We start from the raw sequence: 21330 nt of genomic DNA, 5'->3' as shown, positions 1-21330 counted from the left end.
GCCCCCAGCGCGCCCTCGGCGGAAACAAAAAAGATGGATTTCTTGATCTATCTATTTATCCTGCAGAGGGTCACCGCGCGCCCGTGGTCCCGGCCACAGAAATGCCAGTTATTCTCGTTCACCATTGTCAATGGTGATAAACTAGGGACTTCTCCAATTTTTGAAGCTGTAATAAAACTAAAATAAAATTAAAAAAAAAAAAACTAAAATAAATTGAGTAAATCTCTTCCATATGATCAAAAGGATGTATTGCAGGATGGGCTCAATCTCTAGTAGGGAATCAAAAGGATGTATTGTAAGCCCTTGGGGAGTGTGGTTTGTTAGCCCTTGTGGCGTGCTCAGTTTTCGCCCTTGGGACGTGTGGTATGTATGCCCTTGGGGCGTGGTTCTGTCTGCGTTGGTGTCCGCCTCTTTGTGGTGTGTCTCGCAGGCGGTGGTGGTGGTTATGTTTATCATATCCATTAGGTTGTTTATGGCTTTGTGGTTGTCACAACCAGATTTATGAGGGTTTATTGGGCTCGACCCATCCCTTAGTTTCTTGTTTTTCTTTTTGTTCGGTGTTTGTGTCTATATTTTATTTCAATTATGAATGAAATGTTTGAACTTTTAACCCAAAAAAATAGTAGGGAATCAGATCATCCATTAAATTTTTAAATGGCCAAAAATAGTGAATTATATTAACTACAATGAATTCATCAAGTGCTTTCCCTTGCAACACAAATAACTTCATTCTTAGATCAATTCTTCTTCTTGAAAATCTGGTCATTATGGAATGACAAAATTGTAAAAATTGAATGAGCTAAAATCTGGGGAATAACAGTTGAAGCACAAGAATTTGGACCAGTGAAATTGTACTAAAAATTGAATGAGCTAATGAGAAGATTATTTTTCTGTGAGGGAGATAAACTGATATCAGGAACTAATTTTGCTTGGTTACTCAGAAGGTGTTAAAGTGGGCCTAGTTTGATCAAATTTAAGTAATTATTAAGAGTTTCAATCCATTCCTAACCAAGATTTTGAGAAATTGGAATTGACCGATGGAGGATAAAATGTGAAGACCATCACTTATTCTATTATGATGTAAATCATGATGCATGCCAATGTATAAAATGAGATCTGATTGTAAAGAAAGGGAAGTGTACCACTTCAAAATAGTTTTTTGAGCTTTTTATCAGTGACCCACTTAAGTGGGGGTGAAACTCCGATCTCTTTCCTTAAGTGGGAAAAATTACTGGTGACCCATTTTCAATTTGAACTGTCAGCAAATGGATAATCTTTGGAACTTGATTGGTTGGCCTATAATCAAAAAGGAATCTTGGTTAACTTTGCTTTACAATGCACAAGAAATGTTATGATTTCAAAAGTCTAGAATAACTTATGTGAACGATGGTGATAGAAATACGAGGTTCTACCACTTGGCCACTAAAATTCATGTCAAGAAAAGAAAGATTGAATTCACTTGGGATGGGGATAATTGTATGGATGAAATTGTTGTTTGCTTTGCTTCCTTTACGAGTGAATTATATACTTCCTCTAGCACTAGCATACTCAACTTGATTGATGACTTATTTCCTACAGTAAATAGTATTGTTTAAAACTCTTACTTGTCACATGTTCCTAATATTTCTGAAATAAAAAGTGTTATGTCCTCGATTGGTGCATCTAAGGCTCCAAGGTTTGATGGGTTTCAAGTATTTCTTCCAAAAGATGTGGAATGTTATTCAAAATGATGTTGTGATGTTTGTTCAATATTTTCTTAGAAATGTAATTTACCTTTTGGAATTAATCACACATTATTGTGTTTCACCTAAGAAAGAAAATGTTGTTTGTGTCATTGACTATGGGCCCATCAGTCTATGCAATGTCTCATATAAAATTCTGGCCAAATTGCTTGTCCTTTGGGCTTAAACCCCTAATATTATGAGTCATAACTCCCTATCAAGTTGCTTTTGTCTCGTCTAGGCAAATTACTAATAATATATTTATAGCTCAGGAGATCTTTCATTTTATGGGTCAGACAAAAGCCAAACAAGGTTTTGTGGCATAAAACTAGATACGTCCAAAGTATATGACAGAATAGAATGGCCCACTATCACCAAGATTCTTAAATGTTTAGGTTTTGACACCTAATACTGTGACCTTATCCAATGCTTCATCTCCACTACCTTGTACTCTGTCAAGATCAATGGTGCTCTATTAACCCATATCTGTTTTTATTGATTATGGAGGTTCTGTCAAGACTCTTAGATGCCTTTAGAAGAGTTGAGGCATTAAAAGGGATAATTGCTTGTAATGCTCCTGAGATTTCACACTTGTTCTTTGCTGATGATACTTTTCTGTTTCATTGTGCATCGGTCGAGGATATATGTATAATAAAAACTATATTGGACATTTTCTCTTGTAGCATGGGATAGGTCATTAGTTTGGAAAAGAGTGGAGCTTCATTTAGTAGGAATGTCCCATAGAATCAAAAGGCTAAAATGCTATCCATCTTAGGGATCAAAGAGATAAGCCCTAAAGCAATGTACCTCGATCAGAACAAACATTTTCCATTCAAAAGTTAGAACCAAGGAGTTTGAACCTAGGCTTTGTAAGATAAATGCGAAGTTAGTTGGGTGGAAGGCTAGATCTTTGTCTTATGCAAGTGGAGCTATCCCTGTGCAATCTGTTGAAGAGCTATCGTGGTTTGTTGTTTAAGCTTTGCCTTTATTCCATATGCAATACTCTTTGTTCCATAAGACTAAATGCAAGAAATTGGATTCAATGTGCCAATGCTTTTGACTAGAAAATACAGACTTAGGTAAACATTTAACTTTATTGGTTGGGAAATGCTATCATCCTAAAGAACAGGGAGGTGAACCATTTCAACGAAAGCCTATTATTAAAGCAAGGGTGCAGTTGCTAAATGAAGGTGACTCTATGTGGGTCAAATGCCTTAAGGCAAAATACTTTCCCAAAACCTTCATTTTTTACCCAAACATTTATAATAAGACTAGGTCTTTGGTGTGGAATAGCCTAAGAAAGATCGTCCCATGTTTTGTAGATATGGTGATAAGGGAAGTAAGGATCGCAAAGAAAACATCCGTTTGGTTTGACCCTTGGGTAAAAACTACCGTGGATCATAGGATGTGCGAGTTTCAGTCCCAATTTCAACCAAGATAGGTTACCCTTGCTGAGGTAGTAGAGCAACGCCCTATGCTGAGTGAAGCAATCCAAGCTTTATTCGCAACTAGCATTGTTACAACCAGCAATGAAACTAACCTCCTTTTGGCACCGTTCAACATACACCCAAAGTATAAAATGTTGTTTGTTGTTTTTTTTTTTCTTCTTGGCGTTTGATAAATACAAGAATTCTAGTTAAGGAGCAATTGGCTAGGTGGAGCTTGGCTAACCCTGTATGTATATTGTGTGGTCAAAGTAGTGAATCAAGTTGGCATTTTTTTTGTTGATTGTGATTGGACCAGACGCATTTGGGCAGTAGGACTGTTAGGACTACGAGTGGAGCACTTCCTGCAACCCACTTTGATTGAAGTATGTGATTTTGTATTTCCTAATCACAAATAGATAAACCTATGTTGCAGTGGTTCTTTTCGATACTGATGTTGACTTGTTATGTCACTTGGTTACTCTGAAGTTGTTGACTGAGCCTACTTTTAGCAGATTTAAGTAATTATCATGATTCTCCATCCATTCCTATCCAAGATTTTGACAAATTGGAATTGACCAATGGAGGGTAGAAGGTGAAGATCATCACTTCTATTATGACTCACATCATGATGCATTCCAATGTAGAAAACGAGATTTAATTGTGAAGAAAAGGAAGTGTACCATTTTAATACAAGAGAGAAACTAAAATTAGTTAAAATTTCCACATCAGGTTTTTGGTAATACAATAAAATTTCCACTCACGAGACCTGCTCATATATAAATGATTCATTGGTTACATAAATATTTATGTCACACACCACGTTGACATTATTGAGAGATGTAGAGATTATCTGGTGATAACGATTCTAAGGACCACTATATATACTATATATATATTTTAAAGTAGTAGTTGAATGTGTAAAGCCCTAGTAGCAGAAGCCTTAGCAATTGTTCATACATTAGGGAGCTAATAAAATGCAAATATCACAGCTTTTGATTAAAAGCGACAATCTGTCTCTGATCAACATTGTTAACAATGGATCTCAATCACTGTGGAAAATCTGTCATATGTCATTGACGATATTAAGCAATAAAACATTAGTCTATTTCACAAATTCAGTTTGCCATATCCATCGAGAATAAAAATTTTCAGCAAATTCTATAGTCAAATATTCTGACATTCAACAAGAATCTTTCTTTTTTCTTATTCCTAATTTTATTTTTAGATACTTTAGACTATAATATTTTGCGTGTTTCTCTCTCTTAATATCATGTCTTAAAAAATAAAAAGAATTAATAGTTGAATGTGACGTAGGAGCATTAAAATTGGAATTAGACCATATAATAAAAAATTCAGATAATGTAGAGATTATCTGGTGATCAAGACTTACTTGAACCAGTTTTTTTTTTTTACAAACCCTAGTTGTTGGGTTTGACTATCTTGTATTATAGTTTAGTTGAATTTATAATTGGAAATTGAAATAGAATTTTAAGTCAATTACTTGTATGAGGATATAAAGTTGTAATTATATGGGATTAGAATTTTTGTGGGATGACATAGATCAATCAATTCTTACAGAGGATTGGGGAGTCTATCTCGGAGATCCATTCTAAGACGGGATGAAGGGCAAGCAAAACGGTAGCATTTTGTGAAGTGTGAGAGTGGTATGAGGTTGTTAAGATTATTTGAAATTTTTTCTCTCTCTAGTGGATGTAGGCAGATTTGTCAAACCACATTAAATTCCTTGTGTGTTTTTGTTTGTGTTATTCTTCGTAGTTGGGCATATATGTGCCCAACACTAGTGTGCCCCAATACACCCAAGTGGGTTTTCTGTGAGTAGAAACCCTAGTAGAGTTCACCCATGTCATTTCCAGTAGGAGGAAGATGTGGAGGGGGGTGAGTAAGTTCCAACAAAGTGTAAGAAGAAGATGGGTTAACCAACTAAGGATTAGGTATGGGATAAGACACAAGGTTAGTTGAGTAATTTAACATTGAGAGGGTATTTAGTCATTTCATATTAAGAGTTAATTGGGCACTAATTGAAATTGACAAACTAATAAATTGTGGGTTAGACGGAATTTAGCAATTTAAGGGAAGCAACACGAGTTTTGTCTCAACTTAATTAGGCATCCATAAAGACCTCTAAATACTATTCGCCCATGATGCTTCCTATATGCTTCTCCCATATACAATAAGGGTGCAACTCACCTTTAGATTCTAACGAAATATATTAGAGGCAAAACCCCTAGTGGACCCACATAAATTCCACATTTGTTGTGCTGGAAAAGTATTAGGGGAGAAGCACACTTTTCTCCTCTCACACAGGGAGGTGATCTTGAATTTGGATCTTGGTGGGGTTCATCGTCTTTCTATACGATTAAGTTCGGATCTTGGTAGAAGGTTAGAATTTGAACCCCTCGAGAACCAGGCATACCACCTTATCTAACACCTCTGATCCCCAATATATAAAGGTTCATCATTACTCAATGAGAGATTTAAATAGAGAAGAAAAAAAATAAACAGAAAAAAAAAAAAAAAAAAACTTAATTAATAGATTTTTTAATAAAGAATTAATAAAATATTTGACGGTTAGAACGACAGAGCCGTTAGAGCAAACTGACACAGTGACACCCCTGTTGCCGGAATTGATCGTTTAGGATAGGGAAACAAAAACAAATTCTATAATATGTTTTGAACTCTCAACGGCCAAAAATTTCGGTATGACACCATCGCCTTACCTGGAAGATATGTTCGGTGATGATCATCCTTATAAGCAGCCACCATTGCTGACAATCTTCTCCTACATTCCTTCTAACCATAAACGGAAAATCCATAAAAAAGGAAGATTCTCCTAAAGCCAACATGGCAGGGATTATAAGGTTCTTAAAAAGCCCCAATTTGATCTTCTTGCGCCTCTTGTTCTTCTTCTTCTGTACAGCCATGAATACTGTTTCAGAAGCTTTACCTCTTTGCAACCTCTCCGATTCAGGTCCAGTTAAACCCACTATTCCACTAATCGCCTTTCTTGAACGTTTACAATCAGACGCTCTTCTTTCATTTGGTGCTTCGAATTTCGATCCCAAGCTTTACATTGATTTGCCACTCAAATTCAATCTTTCCACTACAGAAGATGCTTATAACAAGCTTCAGAGAACGAAGAACGGAACAGTTCCTGTTCAGGATCTACAGAGGTTTATAGAAACCTACTTCGACAGTGCCGGAAGCGACATATTGTACTTCGAGCCTCCAGATTTCGTCGCCGAGCCAATTGGGTTTTTGCCCAAAGTGGACAATCCGGAGGTGAGGAAGTGGGCCTTGGAAGTGCATTCACTGTGGAAGAATCTGAGCAGAAAAGTTGCAGATGGGGTTAAGGAACACCCTGAATTACATACGCTTCTGCCTTTGCCTGAACCATTCATTATTCCTGGATCGCGATTCCGAGAGGTTTATTACTGGGATTCTTACTGGATTATCAGGTTCGATTTCTCCTCATTATCATACTTAATGCTCACCTCGATGTTTCATTAATACTTACATCAACAATAAAATTTCTCCAACATTGAAATTGAATGCTGTAATCATGCTTCCTTATCCCTAATCGCAACCCAAATCATTGGTTTCAGTTCTGCTGAAGCAGTGGGTCTGGGAATTTTGAGATGCCCACATCAAAATGGTCCCTTAATTGAAGCACAGTAAATGTCATTATTGAAACTGGAAAAAGGGTTCTTTAGGTTAGTCTTAGTTTATCCTGCAAAAACTCGAAAAGGGTTCAAAGGTTAATCCTAAATTTACTTCTAATGATTCATTATCCTTTAAAAATAATCTATTTGGTTCTGCAGGGGTTTGTTGGCCAGCAAAATGTATGCCACTGCAAAGTCAATTGCTTTGAATCTTCTTTATCTACTAGATGAATATGGTTATGTCTTGAATGGTGCAAGAGCTTATTATACTAATAGAAGGTAAGATTTCATAATTCTCCTCTTTTACTTAAATTTTCGGTTTCTTAACTCTAGAACAACAACAGCCTTATCCAGTATCTGCTACTACATTCAATCAAGAGGTGAGAATCAATTTTTAGATCATCCACTCTGTTTGGTTTATTCCTAGATGAAAATTGAGAAGTATATTGGTAAACAGAAGATTAAATCTTCAATTTTGTGAATATTTGGCATAGGGATCTCTTATGCTGGATCCATCTCCTAGCTGGCATGCATGTGGCAGGTACTGCTTTGCCAACTGTCCTACCCAATCAGCTATATTATTATGCATCATCTGCATAATGTCACTGACTTACTTAATAACATCCAATTACAAGATAGACCTACATCGGATCTCTGTTTCTGAGCTATAAAGTAGATTTTGACATTAATGAATATTTGTTTTAACCTTTTATAAAATTCTTTTAGGGGTTTTCTTGACTCTTTTTCTTTTGGGGGCTTGATCCTGTTTATTGTATATACTTTAAGTTTTGCTCTGTTTGCTGCTCATTATTTCTTGAAGATTTAGTTATCAGTGTTATGATACTGCCTGCAGCCAGCCTCCACTCCTGAGTTCTATGATAATGGAGATATACATGAGAACTAATGATTCAGACCTTGTGGGAAGAGCACTTCCTTCACTGCTTAAAGAACATCACTTCTGGAATACGGGTACCTGGAAATTGGTTTCCTTTGATATACTAGTTTGAGCTAGCTTACTGCCTCCATTGCCTAAGTTTTCAGGATTAGATATTTGGTTGCAGTAACTTAGAACCATTTTATTGGTGATTCTAGCTAAAACTTGGAAATAATATCTGATAGGCATCCATAAGGTGACCATTCAAGATGATCAAGCATGCAATCACACTTTAAGTCGATATTACGCAATGTGGAACAAACCTAGACCAGAATCTTCAACTATAGTATGTCCTTTTTGTTTTAATCTTTAACTGTTTGCCAACAAGTTGATGTCAATGTTGACTTATTTTTTAAAAAAATTGTCTTATCTTTTAGGACAAAGAAACTGCCTCGAAGCTTTTGCTTGAGTCTGAAAAACAGCAACTTTACCGCCAACTAGCAACTACAGCTGAATCTGGATGGGATTTCAGTACAAGATGGATGAGGTAAAGTTTTTCACATTGTCCTGATCTAGTGTGTGTGTGCAAATATATAAATGTATTATATATTTATATATATATATATATATATATATATATATATATATATATATATATGTATGTATGTATGTATTTCATCTATCATATCTTTTGGGACTTATTTTATTTTGCTGACTATTGGAAGTTAGTCCACCCAAATGATGAACCATAGCCTAAAAGTTCTAACTATTAGGCATAAATATATTAATTTTCATACCCTGGTCACCCCATGGCTTTGCACTTGATTTGATGAGTTTTGATTCCCCTATCAGTCAAATAAATTGATATGAGATCATCAAGGAGTGGTCTACCATGTTAAAAGTCCCATTGAGATGCATGGATGCATACAGCATGACCAAGAATATGTACGAGGATTTTTCTGTTAGAAGTTGCAACATCTCCTTCATTAGAAATAGTTAGCACACATGTAATTTAGTGCTTATAAATGAAATGATGTTCTTTATAACTTCTTGGATGTAAAACAATTTCAAGACAGACGCAGTATAGCAGAAAGATTTGGACCAAATCCAGAAGGGATAGTTATATTAATTTGATCAAAATAGTAGAACTTGCAAAGTATCATTTGGGGCAACCAGAGTTGACATCTGCTGCCGGAAATCTTACAGCATCAGAAATCAATATTTAAGGATAATATTTTTACACATTATGGATTCTCGCTACAGGAACACATCTGATCTCACAACATTGGTTACAACAGAAATCATACCTGTTGATCTCAATGTGTACATACTCAAGGTATGCCCCAAAAAACCTTTGTCAGAAGAGCTTCATTTGAAATGCTAAATGTATCAGGCAGTATAGCCTCAATATGACATGAACCAAAAAATCCCTTTGTCTCAGATGGAGCAAGACATAGCTTTTATGGCAAGGATAACCGGGGAGAATCAAACTGCAAAACACTTCTTGGAGGCTTCTCAAGCAAGAAAGAAGGCTATTAAGTCTGTGTTTTGGAACAAAGAGATGGGCCAGTGGTTTGATTACTGGCTCATAAACAACCAAACTTGTGAAGTAAAGTAACATAATAAGAGATTAAGACAGTTCTAAACAGTCCATTTTTAATTTCTCTTGATTTCCTTTGTATTGATGTTTTTTTTCAGGAAGTTTCTGGATGGGAGATTCAGAACCAGAATCATAATAACTTTGTCTCAAACTTCATTCCCATATGGATTGAATCATTTAACTCAGGTTCGCTTTCTCTTAGTTTATTTTCAACTGACTTTCCAGATATGCTATTTGCAGTAGTACTTCATCCTGTCAGAATATTGTGTTAATCATCTTAGAAATGTAGGCTTATACACAAACCGTCTCTGTTTTCCTGTTGCTTATTATAACTGTTTATTAAGCCAGAGATCATACAACAAAATGCAGCCGAGTAATTTACACTTACTACATTCCTCTTTCCATAATCTACCACATGCCAGAAAGAAGAAAAAAAACTCACATATAGACCAACAACATAATGATTTATTTGTAACATGATCTTTTTGAGTGATTTCATACTTGATTGTGAAGATGGAGCCTTGGTGGAAAGGATTATGAAAAGTCTCCAGAGTTCCGGTTTGCTTGGAGCTGCTGGGATTGCTACTTCCTTAACAAATTCAGGACAACAATGGTATGTGGGTTTTGGATGTGTTGTTCACTCATGAATAGATCAGAGATAGCTTTCTTTTCTTTGTTCTGATGTAAGTAAAAACAACAGGGATTTTCCTAATGGATGGGCCCCAACTCAACACATAATTGTAGAAGGTCTAGCAAAGTCTGGATCAAAGGAAGCATGGTCCTTGGCAAAAGACATTGTTCTCAGGTGGATCAGAACAAACTATGCTGCTTACAAGAAAACTGGCACAATGATTGAAAAATATGATGTGGAAACCTGTGGTGAGATTGGAGGGGGTGGTGAATACATACCTCAGGTAATAATTTATTCACTTTGTCGCTCATTTGAAAATCCATGTTTTCTAGAGAAACACCTTATAGGGTATAACTGGAGGTAAAGCTAGTGCCACTAAATTATTTGGTTTCTAAAAGATTTTTTGTTGAGAACTTGCTAAGGAATTCCCACAAACACTTGAAAGATTGTTGTAATCATGAAATTTGTCAGAGCTAAAACGTACTAGAGGTACTTTCTTTAAGGTATTTAGACACCCCGATTCGGGCAATACAAGTACCAAATGTGTGTTCACCCCAAGATCAGTCAGCTAAACCTTTAAGGTTGCACCCCATAAAGGTTATTTCAAGTAATCAGGTTATGTTCATTGCTTAACAGAAAAACAACAGGGAGAGAGAGAGAAAGAGGAAGAGGAAATTCATTGTAAAAAATATTAATATTAATTAATATATAGCTATAACCATGGTTGGGTCACACTAGGGTTTTAGCTTGGTTCGCGTTGCACATAGGTTTGCACCGTGAGTGCGATCCTTAACCTCAAAGATATATTACATATGTCCTTACTATATATAAACCCAATAACTAGCTCATTTCTGTCCAATGTGGGACTAATGGAAATCATAAGATAAAATGACATCAATAAAACATACATTTAAAATCTTAAATTAAAATACCATACATAAGTTTTAAACATGTTTCAACATCTTTTTTTTCTTTTTTCGGTGACTTTAATATTGGTTCCTTCTTAGAAAACTTCTCTCCCTTCCCCAAATTCAGTAGATTTATGTGTTATTAATTTCTTGGAAATGATTAAGATCTATTTGATGGTTATTTCTGTTGCAGACGGGCTTTGGCTGGACCAATGGAGTGTTGTTAGCATTTTTAGAACAATTTGGATGGCCTGAAGAACAAAATATAGACTGCCAGTGAGGTACAAAATGCAATTTATTAACACAAGAATAAGATCTAAAATGTTTTGAACGCAGCCAGAATGTATGGTTTCTACATCAAAAATAAAAAATGGAAGAGCTATTTGATCATCCTAGTGGAAATTTTTTTGGAGAATTCTCACCTCACTTTTTTTTATTTTTTTTTTATATTAAAATAGCCTCTTTCAAAACATGGTTGAAGCTATATGAATATTTTACCACATTTTCACCCTACCATCCATGGATTTGAAATTTCAAGTCGGGTGGAGTATTCCTACTAAAAACTGGTGCATCCTTAGTGCAATTATATATAGCACATCAAGGTCATGGAAGAAGAGATAAATAACTTGAATAGTACCATTGCAATTGTGAATCAATTGATAAGTTGACAATCATCAAGAGTTAGAGCATTAAGCTTCTTAGGAAGACCAGTTACCTATCCTTCTATGAGTAATTCTATGTCTAAGGTTTCAAAGCTTTTGGAAGATATTGAGTATGTTAAATCTTCTACTTTGCAGGAACTTCTTCATCAAAGGCCACTGGGTCCATTACCCCTCCTCATTCTCTGGATGTGTGCTACAAAATATATTGTGATCGATCATGGGACTCGAGTACAAAGTCCGATGGATGAGGAAGCTTGGAATGGGATCCTGGCAGCGGCTTTGTGATGGCAAAATATGTTGCAAGTTTTGGTTTCTCAGCTTTAGCACTTGTGTCTGGAGCTATTAGAGATTCGGTTTATTTAGTTCTTTCCCTTCAACTCTCCCATGTAATTATATTTTCTGACAGCTTAGTTGTTGTCTTTGCCCTTAGTGAACTTGCTCAGTCAGTTGATTGGGTTAGTTCAAGTCTTTTGGGAGATGTAATAAGTTTAATAACTCATTTTAGTGTTCTTCAATTATTATGTAAATAGGTCGAACAATAGTTTTGTTGATTTTCTAGCTAGAGGTGTTAGAAAATTTTCTGAGTCATATTTGGTGGCTGTTCCTACCGCATTTCCTCACCAATGTTGGCATTTTAACCTATGGTCTTTGATGGGAGAATTTAATATAATTTACACTTTGTCCCGCCCCCCACCCCCAAAAAAAAAATAAAACAGATTTCTTGGACAAGAAACTTATAAGTTATAACAACCTCCAACCTATTAAAAACATATATTACATGTTTGTGTTACTTGTGTACAAATATGTCTTTTAAACTAAATCTGAACAGGAAAAATAATAAAAAACTTCTAATTCAATGTCATTGGTGCAATGCAAAACCCCTTGAATTATAATATAGATCATTTATTCATTTGTGTTTTCTTCACACTTTTCCACCATTATTAGCAGACGGACCCAACCCCTAAATTCTAATGAAATAAATTAGAAGTGACCTCTAGTGAGTCATGTGGATCTCCCTCCTAATGTATGGTGAAGAGGTGTGACGGAAACTACAAACCTCTACCCTAACAGAATGGAGAATCTAGACTCCTAGAATTACATGTAAAACAACACCCTAATCTCGACTTAGGGTTTAGAACCTCAAATTAGGCCAATCTTAATGGGTCCATCCAAGTCATTTTTGAGGCGCAAACCTAGATCGGTTGGGTGGGGTGTGACAATTATCTTATAGATACAGCTGAGCTTATTTCCAAGAGAGGACCTGATATGGATGGGCTCGAAAAATGGAACTCTCTCGGTCAAATTTGTTTGTCATGCACTCTGTAATGAATGAGATTGGCTTCAAACTCATAAACCATCATCATCATCTCACCATCAAACATAGAGTTCTCTTCCAGAAGTGGTATGGATAGGACTATGGAAATCTCCAATCATGCTGAAAATCAAGTTTTTTATGTGGAGGGTGATGGCAAGGGCTAGCTACTAGTGCGACGATGAAGAGGGGGAATTTCAATGTTGATCCAAGTTGCATGAGATGTGGGAAGGAAGAGGAAACTATTGAACATCTTCTTTTTGACTGCAATTTTGTTAGAAGCACATGGTTTGCAAGCCTATTGTGCCACTGAAAACCTGAAGATGGGTCTTTTAATCTTTCTTCCTGGATTTCTCAGCTCCTATCGATCTAGCCTTGCACCAGATCAAACATTCGGTTTAAGGTGGCACTAAGCTTTAATGTTTGCTAGGGATTATGGCTAGCACAAAATGATTATAGCTTTTCGAGACATCAATGGAATCTAGTTCAGGTGGGCACTCATGCACTAAAATTTACAATTGAATTTCTAGAAGCCCAAGGCATAGTGGACACAAGAGTGCGAGACACAAGTGAAGGAATTTTATGTTTCTAGAAGGTGCAACCATGTTGCTGACCAACTAGCAAGGAGGGACCAGTCAATTACGGTTACGACTGAATGGCCTATATCCGATCCTTGGATTTTAGGCACTTTGTTCTCTTGTTTCCTCGGCTCAGCCGTTATAAATATGATTTCATTACAAAAAAAAAAAGAGGTGAAGGATCTTCAAATGGGCCTATTTCTCTGGACTCCTCCCCCAAGCCCATATGTCAAACTCAATTTAGATGGACTACTATCCTGTCCATTTATGACTTGTAGATGTGTAACATGTTTCAAAACCACATCAAAAGGACGACGTCTACATCTTACAAGTCACATCATTTTTTTTAAAATTTAATCACAACTCTATGATGTGACTTATAAATGGATTGTCACATTCGATGGGTTTTACATCCTATAAGGACTACATGGTCCAAATTAATTTTCCAATTCAGATGTATCATATAAAGCTTAGAATGGGGCCGCAGGTCTTGGGTTTATCCTTAAGGCTGCGTTTGTTTGCAGAGGTGGGGTGGGAAAAAAAAACTGGGTCCATGTGAGTGGAGTGAGGGAGAAGGAAAGGAAGGAAAGAGTTTGTGGAAATGGATAGGTGGGTCCAACTATTACATTTTCTAACTTTCCCAGATGCATCATATAAAGCTCAGAATGGGGCCGCAGGTCTCGGGTTTATCCTTAAAGATTTCAAGAGTTTACCCATGTTGGCGGTATTGGAGTGTGACATTGCGGGACCAGTTTTGATGGCTGAAGCACTAGCAATGCGATTAGCAGAAGGTATGGACTATGTGCTTGTAGAATCAGATTCATTGTTGGGAAAGAAAAAGAAAAAAAAATAAAAAAAAGAATCAGATTCATTGGGCCTACAATAATAATAAAAATATAAAGGTTTCCCGTTTCAATGGCGGAAACTTCGCTATGTCCATTGTCGCTGACGTGGAAAATATGTTGGTTAATGATCTTCAAAAACATCATTTGGTGTGCACAGTTTTCTGTTGTGCAGCAGTGCATAGATGCCAAACAATAGGACGAAAAAGCAAAAACATTATAAGCTTATTTTATACTTTTTAAGTTTGAAATCATGATTTAAATTTCACCTTATTGTTTAGCATTTATATGCACTGCTGTCTTCTCCTTCAGTCCTTACTACAATCGGATTGAAACTTTTTTAAAAGCTCTGGTGTAATCTTCTGGCACCTCTTGTTCTTCTTTACAGCCATGACTACAGTTTCAGAAGCTTTGCCTCTCTGCAACCTCTCCGATTCAGGTCCAGTAAAAGCCACTATTCCACTAATCGCCTTTCTTGAACGTTTACAATCGGATGCTCTTCTTTCATTTGGCGATTCGAATTTCGATCCCAAGCTTTACATTGATATGCCACTCAAATTCAATCTTTCCACTACAGAGGATGCTTACAACAAGCTTCCGAGGACGGAGAACGGAACGGTTCCTGTTCAGGATCTTCAGAGGTTTATAGAGACGTATATGGACAGTGCCGGAAGCGACATGTTGTACTTCGAGCCTCCAGATTTCGTGGAGGAGCCAATTGGGTTTTTGCCCAAAGTGGAAAATCCAGAGGTGAGGAAATGGGCCCTGGAAGTGCATTCACTGTGGAAGAATTTGAGCGGAAAAGTTGCTGATGGGGTCAAAGAACATCCTGAATTACATACGCTTCTGCCTTTGCCTGAACCATTCATTATTGCTGGATCGCGATTCAGAGAGGTTTACTACTGGGATTCTTACTGGGTTGTTAGGTTTGATTTTTCCTCACAAATTATACTTAATGTTCATTTTATCCAGTTTCATTATTCCTGGATCGCTATTCCGAGAGGTTTACTACTATAATTATGACCTAGAATATCCCAACTGCACTTCAAATCACTGGTTTCAATTCTGTTGGAGAAAATGTGAATTGTGAGTTTTAGAACAGTCCATTAGTCTGTAGTTTTGTTGCTCCAAAAGTCCAGACTTGTGGATAGGTGCGATTAATATTTCCTTATACATAGCCAGCAAGCACCCGTTTGAGCGGGCGAACGTAAGGCAGCCTCAGCACAGCTCGATCCTAAAAAGCTGTTGGAACTTGGAGATGCTCAAATCAAAATGCTTGCTTAGTCAAATCAAAGTAAACATTTAGAAACATGGCTACCATCTTTTGTTCTCTAAGTGACTCTTCCCCAAACGACATTATTGAAACTGGAGAAGGGTGTTTTTAGGTTATCATTAGTTTATCCTGCTAAAACTGAGTAATGGTTCGGTGGTTTATTCTCATTATTATGAGATGCTCTTCAAAGATTATTCACTATCTTTTAGAAATAATCTATTGGTTCTGCAGGGGTCTGTTGGTCTGCAAAATGTATGCCACCGCGAAGTCAATTGCATTGAATCTTCTTTATCTACTAGATAAATACGGTTATGTCCTGAATGGTGCAAGGGCTTATTATACTAATCGAAGGTAAGATTTCCTAATTTCCTCTTCTACCTATTTTCTCAGCTTTGTAACTCCAAAAGAAAACATCCTAATCAGGATCTGTTAGTTGATTGAATCAGGAGTTGATAATCAATTTGTAGATCATCTACTCTGTTTTGTTTATTCCTACATGAAAATTGAGAAGCATACTGGTAAACAGAGGACTAAATCTTCCAATTTTGTGAATATTTGGCATAGGGATCTCTTATGCTGGATCCATCTCCTAGCTGGCATGATTATCCTACCCAATCAGCTATGTTACTATGCATCATCTGCATAATTTCACTGAATTACTTAATAACATCTGATTACAAGATAGACCTACATAAGATCTCTGTTTCTGAGCTATAAAGTGGATTATCGCACTAATGAATATTTTTTGGATGAACATTAATGAATATTTGTTTTAACATTTTATCAAATTTCTGTTATGGACCTTCTTGTCTCTTTTTCTTTTGGGGGCTGGATCCTGTTTACTGTATATACTTCAAGTTTTGCTCTGTTTGCTGCTCATTATTTCTTCAAGATTTAGTTATCAGCATTATGGTACTGCCTGCAGCCAGCCCCCACTCCTGAGTTCTATGATAATGGAGATATACATGAGAACTAATGATTTGGACCTTCTGGAAAGAGCACTTCCTTCACTTCTCAAAGAACATGATTTCTGGAATACAGGTACCTGGAAATTGGTTTCCCTTTGATATACTAGTTTCAGGTTACTGCCTCCATTGCCTAATTTTTCAGGATTAGGTATTTGGTAGCATTAACTTAGAACCATTTTATTTGTGATTTAAGCTAAAACTTGGAAATAATTTCTGATAGGCATCCACAAGGTGACCATTCAAGATGATCAAGCATGCAATCACACTTTAAGTCGATACTATGCAATGTGGAACAAACCTAGACCAGAATCTTTAACTATAGTATGTTCTTTTTAGTTTAATCTTTAACCGTTTGCCAACAAGTTGATGTTAATGTTGACTTATTTTTCCAAAAAAATTGTCTGATTTTTTAGGACAAAAGAAATGCCTCGAAGTTTTTGCATGATTCTGAGAAACAGCAACTTTACCGCCAAGTAGCAACTGCAGCTGAATCTGGATGGGATTTCAGTACAAGATGGATGAGGTAAAGTTTTTCACATTGTCCTTTCAGCTGTGGAGTGATCTACTATATTCTTAATGTGTATATTTTTCATCTATCATTATCTTTTGGGGCTTATCTTATTATGCCAACTATTGGAATTTAGTCCACCCGAATGATGAACCATGGCCTAAAAGTTCTAACGATTAGTCAATAAACATTTTTACGTTCATACCTCTGGTCACCGATGGTTCTACGCTTGATACTACGGTTAGTTATGATTCCCCTATCAGTATAATATTTTGATATGAGATCATCAAGGAGCGGTTTACCATCTTACAGTCCCATTGAGATGCATGGATGCATACAGCATGACCAAGAATATGTATGAGGATTTTTCTGTTAGAAGCTGTAACATTAGAAGCTGTAACATCTTCTTCATTAAAAATAGTTGGCACACATATAAACTATAAATACACTCATGGGGTCCAATGAAAATGATGTTGTTTACAACTTTTTGGATGTAAAAACAATTTCAAGACAAATGCAGTGTAGCAGAAAAGTTCGGACCATCCAGAAGGAATAGTTATATTAATTTGATTGAAATAGTAAAACTTGCTAAGTATCATTTGGGGCAACCAGAGTTGACATCTGCTGCTGGAACTTTTACAGCATCAGAAATCAATATTTATGGAGATATTTTTACCCTATGGATTTTCACTGCAGGAACACATCCGATTTCACAACGTTGGTTACAACAGCAATCATACCTGTTGATCTCAATGCGTACATACTCAAGGTATGCCTGAAAAAACTTTGTCAGAAGTGCTTCAATTTGAAATGCTAAATGTTTTTATGATGCAGCATGGCCTCAACATGACATGAAGTGATATATCCCTTTATCTCAGATGGAGCTAGACATAGCTTTTATGGCAAGGATACTAGGGGAAAATCAAACTGCGGAACGCTTCTTGGAGGCTTCTCGAGCAAGAAAGAAGGCTATTAAGTCCATCTTTTGGAATGAAGAGAAGGGCCAGTGGCTTGATTACTGGCTCATAAACAACCAAACTTGTGAAGTAAAGTAACATAATAAGAGATTAAGACAGTTGTAAACAATCAATTTTTTTATTTCTCTTGATTTCCTTTGTATTGATGCTTTTTTCAGGAGGTTTCTGGATGGGAGATTCAGAACCAGAATCAGAATAGCTTTGTCTCAAACTTCATTCCCATATGGATTGAATCATTTAACTCAGGTTCGCTTTCTCTTAGTTTACTCTATTTTCAACTGACTTCCAGATATGCTATTTGCAGTAGTACTTCATCCTGTCAGAATATTGTGTAATCATCTTATAATTGTTGGCTTATAGACAACCCGGCTCTGTTTTCCTGTTGCTCATTCTAACTTTTTATTAAGCCAGAGATCATAGAACAGAATGCAGCAGAGTAATTTACCCTTTTCTACATACCTCTTTCCATAACCTACCACATGCCAGGAAAAAAAGTCACATACAGACCAACAACATAGTGACTTATTTGTTACATGATCTTTTTGAGTGATATCTTACTTGATTGTGAAGATGGAGAATTGGTGGAAAGGGTTCTGAAAAGTCTCCAGAGTTCCGGTTTGCTTTGTGCTGCTGGGATTGCTACTTCCTTAACAAATTCAGGACAACAATGGTATGTGGGTTTTGGATGTGTCGTTCAATCATGAATAGATCGGAGATAGCTTTCTTTTCTTTGTTCTGATATAAGTAAAAACAACAGGGATTTTCCAAATGGCTGGGCCCCAACTCAACACATGATTGTAGAAGGTCTAGCAAATTCTGGATCAAAAGAAGCATGGTCCATGGCAAAAGACATTGCTCTTAGGTGGCTCAGGACAAACTATGCTGCTTACAAGAAAACTGGCAAAATGATTGAAAAATATGATGTGGAAACCTGTGGTGAGATTGGAGGGGGTGGTGAATACGTAGCTCAGGTAACAATTCATTCACTTTGCTGTTCATTTGAAAATCCATGCTTTATAGAGAAACACCTTGAAGGGTATATCTGTAGGTAAACGGTAGTCATCCTGCTTTGATGATCAATTACAAGTTATAAAGCAATTACCACTAAATTATTTGATTTCTAAAAGATTTTTTTTTTTGTGTGTGTGTAATTTGGAATTCACATAGGGAGTCCGATATAAAGTTTGTTTTAAGATGCTATGATATTGGTTCCTTCTTAGAAAATTCTCTCCCTCCCCCAGATCAGTGGATTTATGTGCTAAATTCTTGGAACTGATTAAGGCTCTGTTTTTATATCAATTATCATTCTCACTTATGAGAAATTTTCATTATTTTAAATTGTTTGGCATCTATTATCAGTTTTATTTTTATTATTTAAAAAAAAAAAACCTCCAAAGTCCATAATAGATTTTTTTGTCTATTATGGATTATGGTGAAAATTTCATTCTCTTCATTTGTGCTTAGGTTTACTTCAAATTTTATAGTCAAGATGAGGATAAAATAGTTAATATACATTTTTTTAAATAAAAGCCATACTTTTTCCCTCTTTTCTAACTAGTTCACTATCATTTCCTAACAAATTTTTTTTTTTTTACACCAAACTTATTTTTCATTCCATAACTTATTTTTGACAAAATTCACCAAATCATTTTTCTTTCTTAACCAATAATGAATGATTGTACATATTTCTTTAAATATGCATAATTGATAATGAGAATTGATACCAAAAAGAGCCTAAGATATATTTAATGGTTATTTATGTTGCAGACGGGCTTTGGCTGGACCAATGGAGTGGTGTTAGCATTTTTAGAACAATTTGGATGGCCTGAAGAACAAAAAATGGATTGGCAATGAGCTACGAAATGCAATTTATTAGCACAAGAATAAGATCTAAAATGTTTTTTGGGTAATTTTCATTTGGACCCCCTGAGGTTTGGTCTAGGTCACTTTTAATCAAGTTTAAGTTTTTTTTTGCATATGGCTCCCGTGTGGGTTTAAAAAATGATTAAATAAGGACAAGCTTAACAAAGACCGTTAATTTAATAATTATTGTGACAAAAATACTCTTTAAGCTATTAGGCAAAATTTCAATTGATTCTGTAAATAACTCGATAACTGCGTCAGTAATTGGCTGTTGCATTTCAATTGATTTTGTAGTACGGTTCTATCATATTCATGTTTCGTGATCATAATGCTGCCTCTTTTCAACTAACCTTCGATATCGATTGGCCTGAATTCCTATTGAATTCTTGCCATTCTGAAGACGTTGGATTATAGCCATTGCTTCCCTGGCTGCAATTGCTGCTTCTGTCCTTGCTTACTCCAACTCCAAAGAAGCAGCATTGGCACGATCATTTTCAATCTTGAATAACCTTTTCAATGCCAATATGTCTTCTTCTACTACATAAGCTTTGCCTCCTCTAATTCATATTCTGAAGATACCCTTTTTTTCGAGGATTTCAAATAAACTTCTTTTGAGGCTTTGCTTTTCTTTGTTGTGACTTGGATTTCTTTGCTGCCCAAGTCTTATACGTTCATTCTTTTCAATAGATTGAGGATTATCTTCAGATTTCTGGTGGAGAATCTGTGGTCTATTAATCATTATTCTCGTAAAACCGGTCTTGGGTTTATCCAAGTTTAGGCATTTTGTTGGCCTTGTTTACAATGTTGGATTTGGCTGTGAAGGTTTTGCAACTTGGTCAATGCGGATATTCTTTCTTGATTAAATTTCTCTCTTAAATCTTGGAGAAATCAATTGTTCTCGTCTATGGGTTTTGCTCAGCAAGAAGGGGGTTATCTTCAGAATTTGAATCAGGAGGAGGCAGAGCTTCTGTAGAAGAAGACATACGGGCATTGAAAAGGATCATGCCAGTGCTGCTTCTTTGAGGCTGGAGTAAGCAAGGAGAGAAGCAACAACTGCAGCCAGGGAAGCAATGGCTATGATCCAGCGTCTTCAGAATGACAAGAATTCAATAGAAATTCATGCCAATCGATATCGAAGGTTAGCTGAACAAAAGCAGCATTACGACTACGAAACATGAATATGATAGAACCATACTACATAATCAATTGAAATGATACAGCCAATTACTGACATAGTTTTGCCTTATGTACATAATCAATTGAAATTTTGCCTAATAGCTTAAAGGGTATTTTCATCACAAAAATTATTAAACCAAGAGTTTCTGTTAGGCTTGTCTTATTTAATCATTTATTGAAACCACAGGGGAGCCATATGCAAAAGAAAAATCAAATTGGATTAAAAGCGACCTAGATCAAACCTCAAGGGTCCAGATGAAAATTACTAATGTTTTTTTTTTAAGTCTATCACCAAGGGCTTCCATTGGCTTTCTTACTTTGATGAATGCA

General features: G+C 36.1%; 2 protein-coding genes across 2 annotated transcripts; both read left to right on the top strand.

Moving 5' to 3' along the window:
• Nucleotides 1–5844: 5844 nt before the first annotated feature.
• Nucleotides 5845–12155, top strand: LOC149030365 (putative trehalase). The gene is made up of 12 exons (XM_089142659.1): nucleotides 5845–6624; nucleotides 6988–7107; nucleotides 7682–7797; nucleotides 7948–8048; nucleotides 8140–8249; nucleotides 8966–9038; nucleotides 9144–9311; nucleotides 9401–9488; nucleotides 9816–9915; nucleotides 10003–10216; nucleotides 11035–11122; nucleotides 11639–12155. Exons 1-11 carry the CDS (start codon nucleotides 6011–6013, stop codon nucleotides 11119–11121), a joined length of 1791 nt encoding a protein of 596 aa, XP_088998785.1. The 5' UTR covers nucleotides 5845–6010; the 3' UTR covers nucleotide 11122; nucleotides 11639–12155.
• Nucleotides 12156–14463: 2308 nt separating this feature from the next.
• On the top strand, nucleotides 14464–21330 carry LOC149030364 (putative trehalase). Its single transcript, XM_089142660.1, has 11 exons — nucleotides 14464–15161; nucleotides 15740–15859; nucleotides 16434–16549; nucleotides 16697–16797; nucleotides 16890–16999; nucleotides 17681–17753; nucleotides 17863–18030; nucleotides 18120–18207; nucleotides 18532–18631; nucleotides 18719–18932; nucleotides 19729–21330. The coding sequence occupies exons 1-11, from the start codon at nucleotides 14626–14628 to the stop codon at nucleotides 19813–19815; spliced, it is 1713 nt and encodes a 570-aa protein (XP_088998786.1). The 5' UTR covers nucleotides 14464–14625; the 3' UTR covers nucleotides 19816–21330.

Source organism: Hakea prostrata, chromosome 1, assembly GCF_041222555.1.
Source record: "Hakea prostrata isolate BN-2017 chromosome 1, UWA_Hpros_2, whole genome shotgun sequence".
NCBI lineage: Eukaryota > Viridiplantae > Streptophyta > Magnoliopsida > Proteales > Proteaceae > Hakea > Hakea prostrata.
Note: the sequence above shows the minus strand (reverse complement) of the source record. Positions and strands in the feature narration are given on the sequence as shown.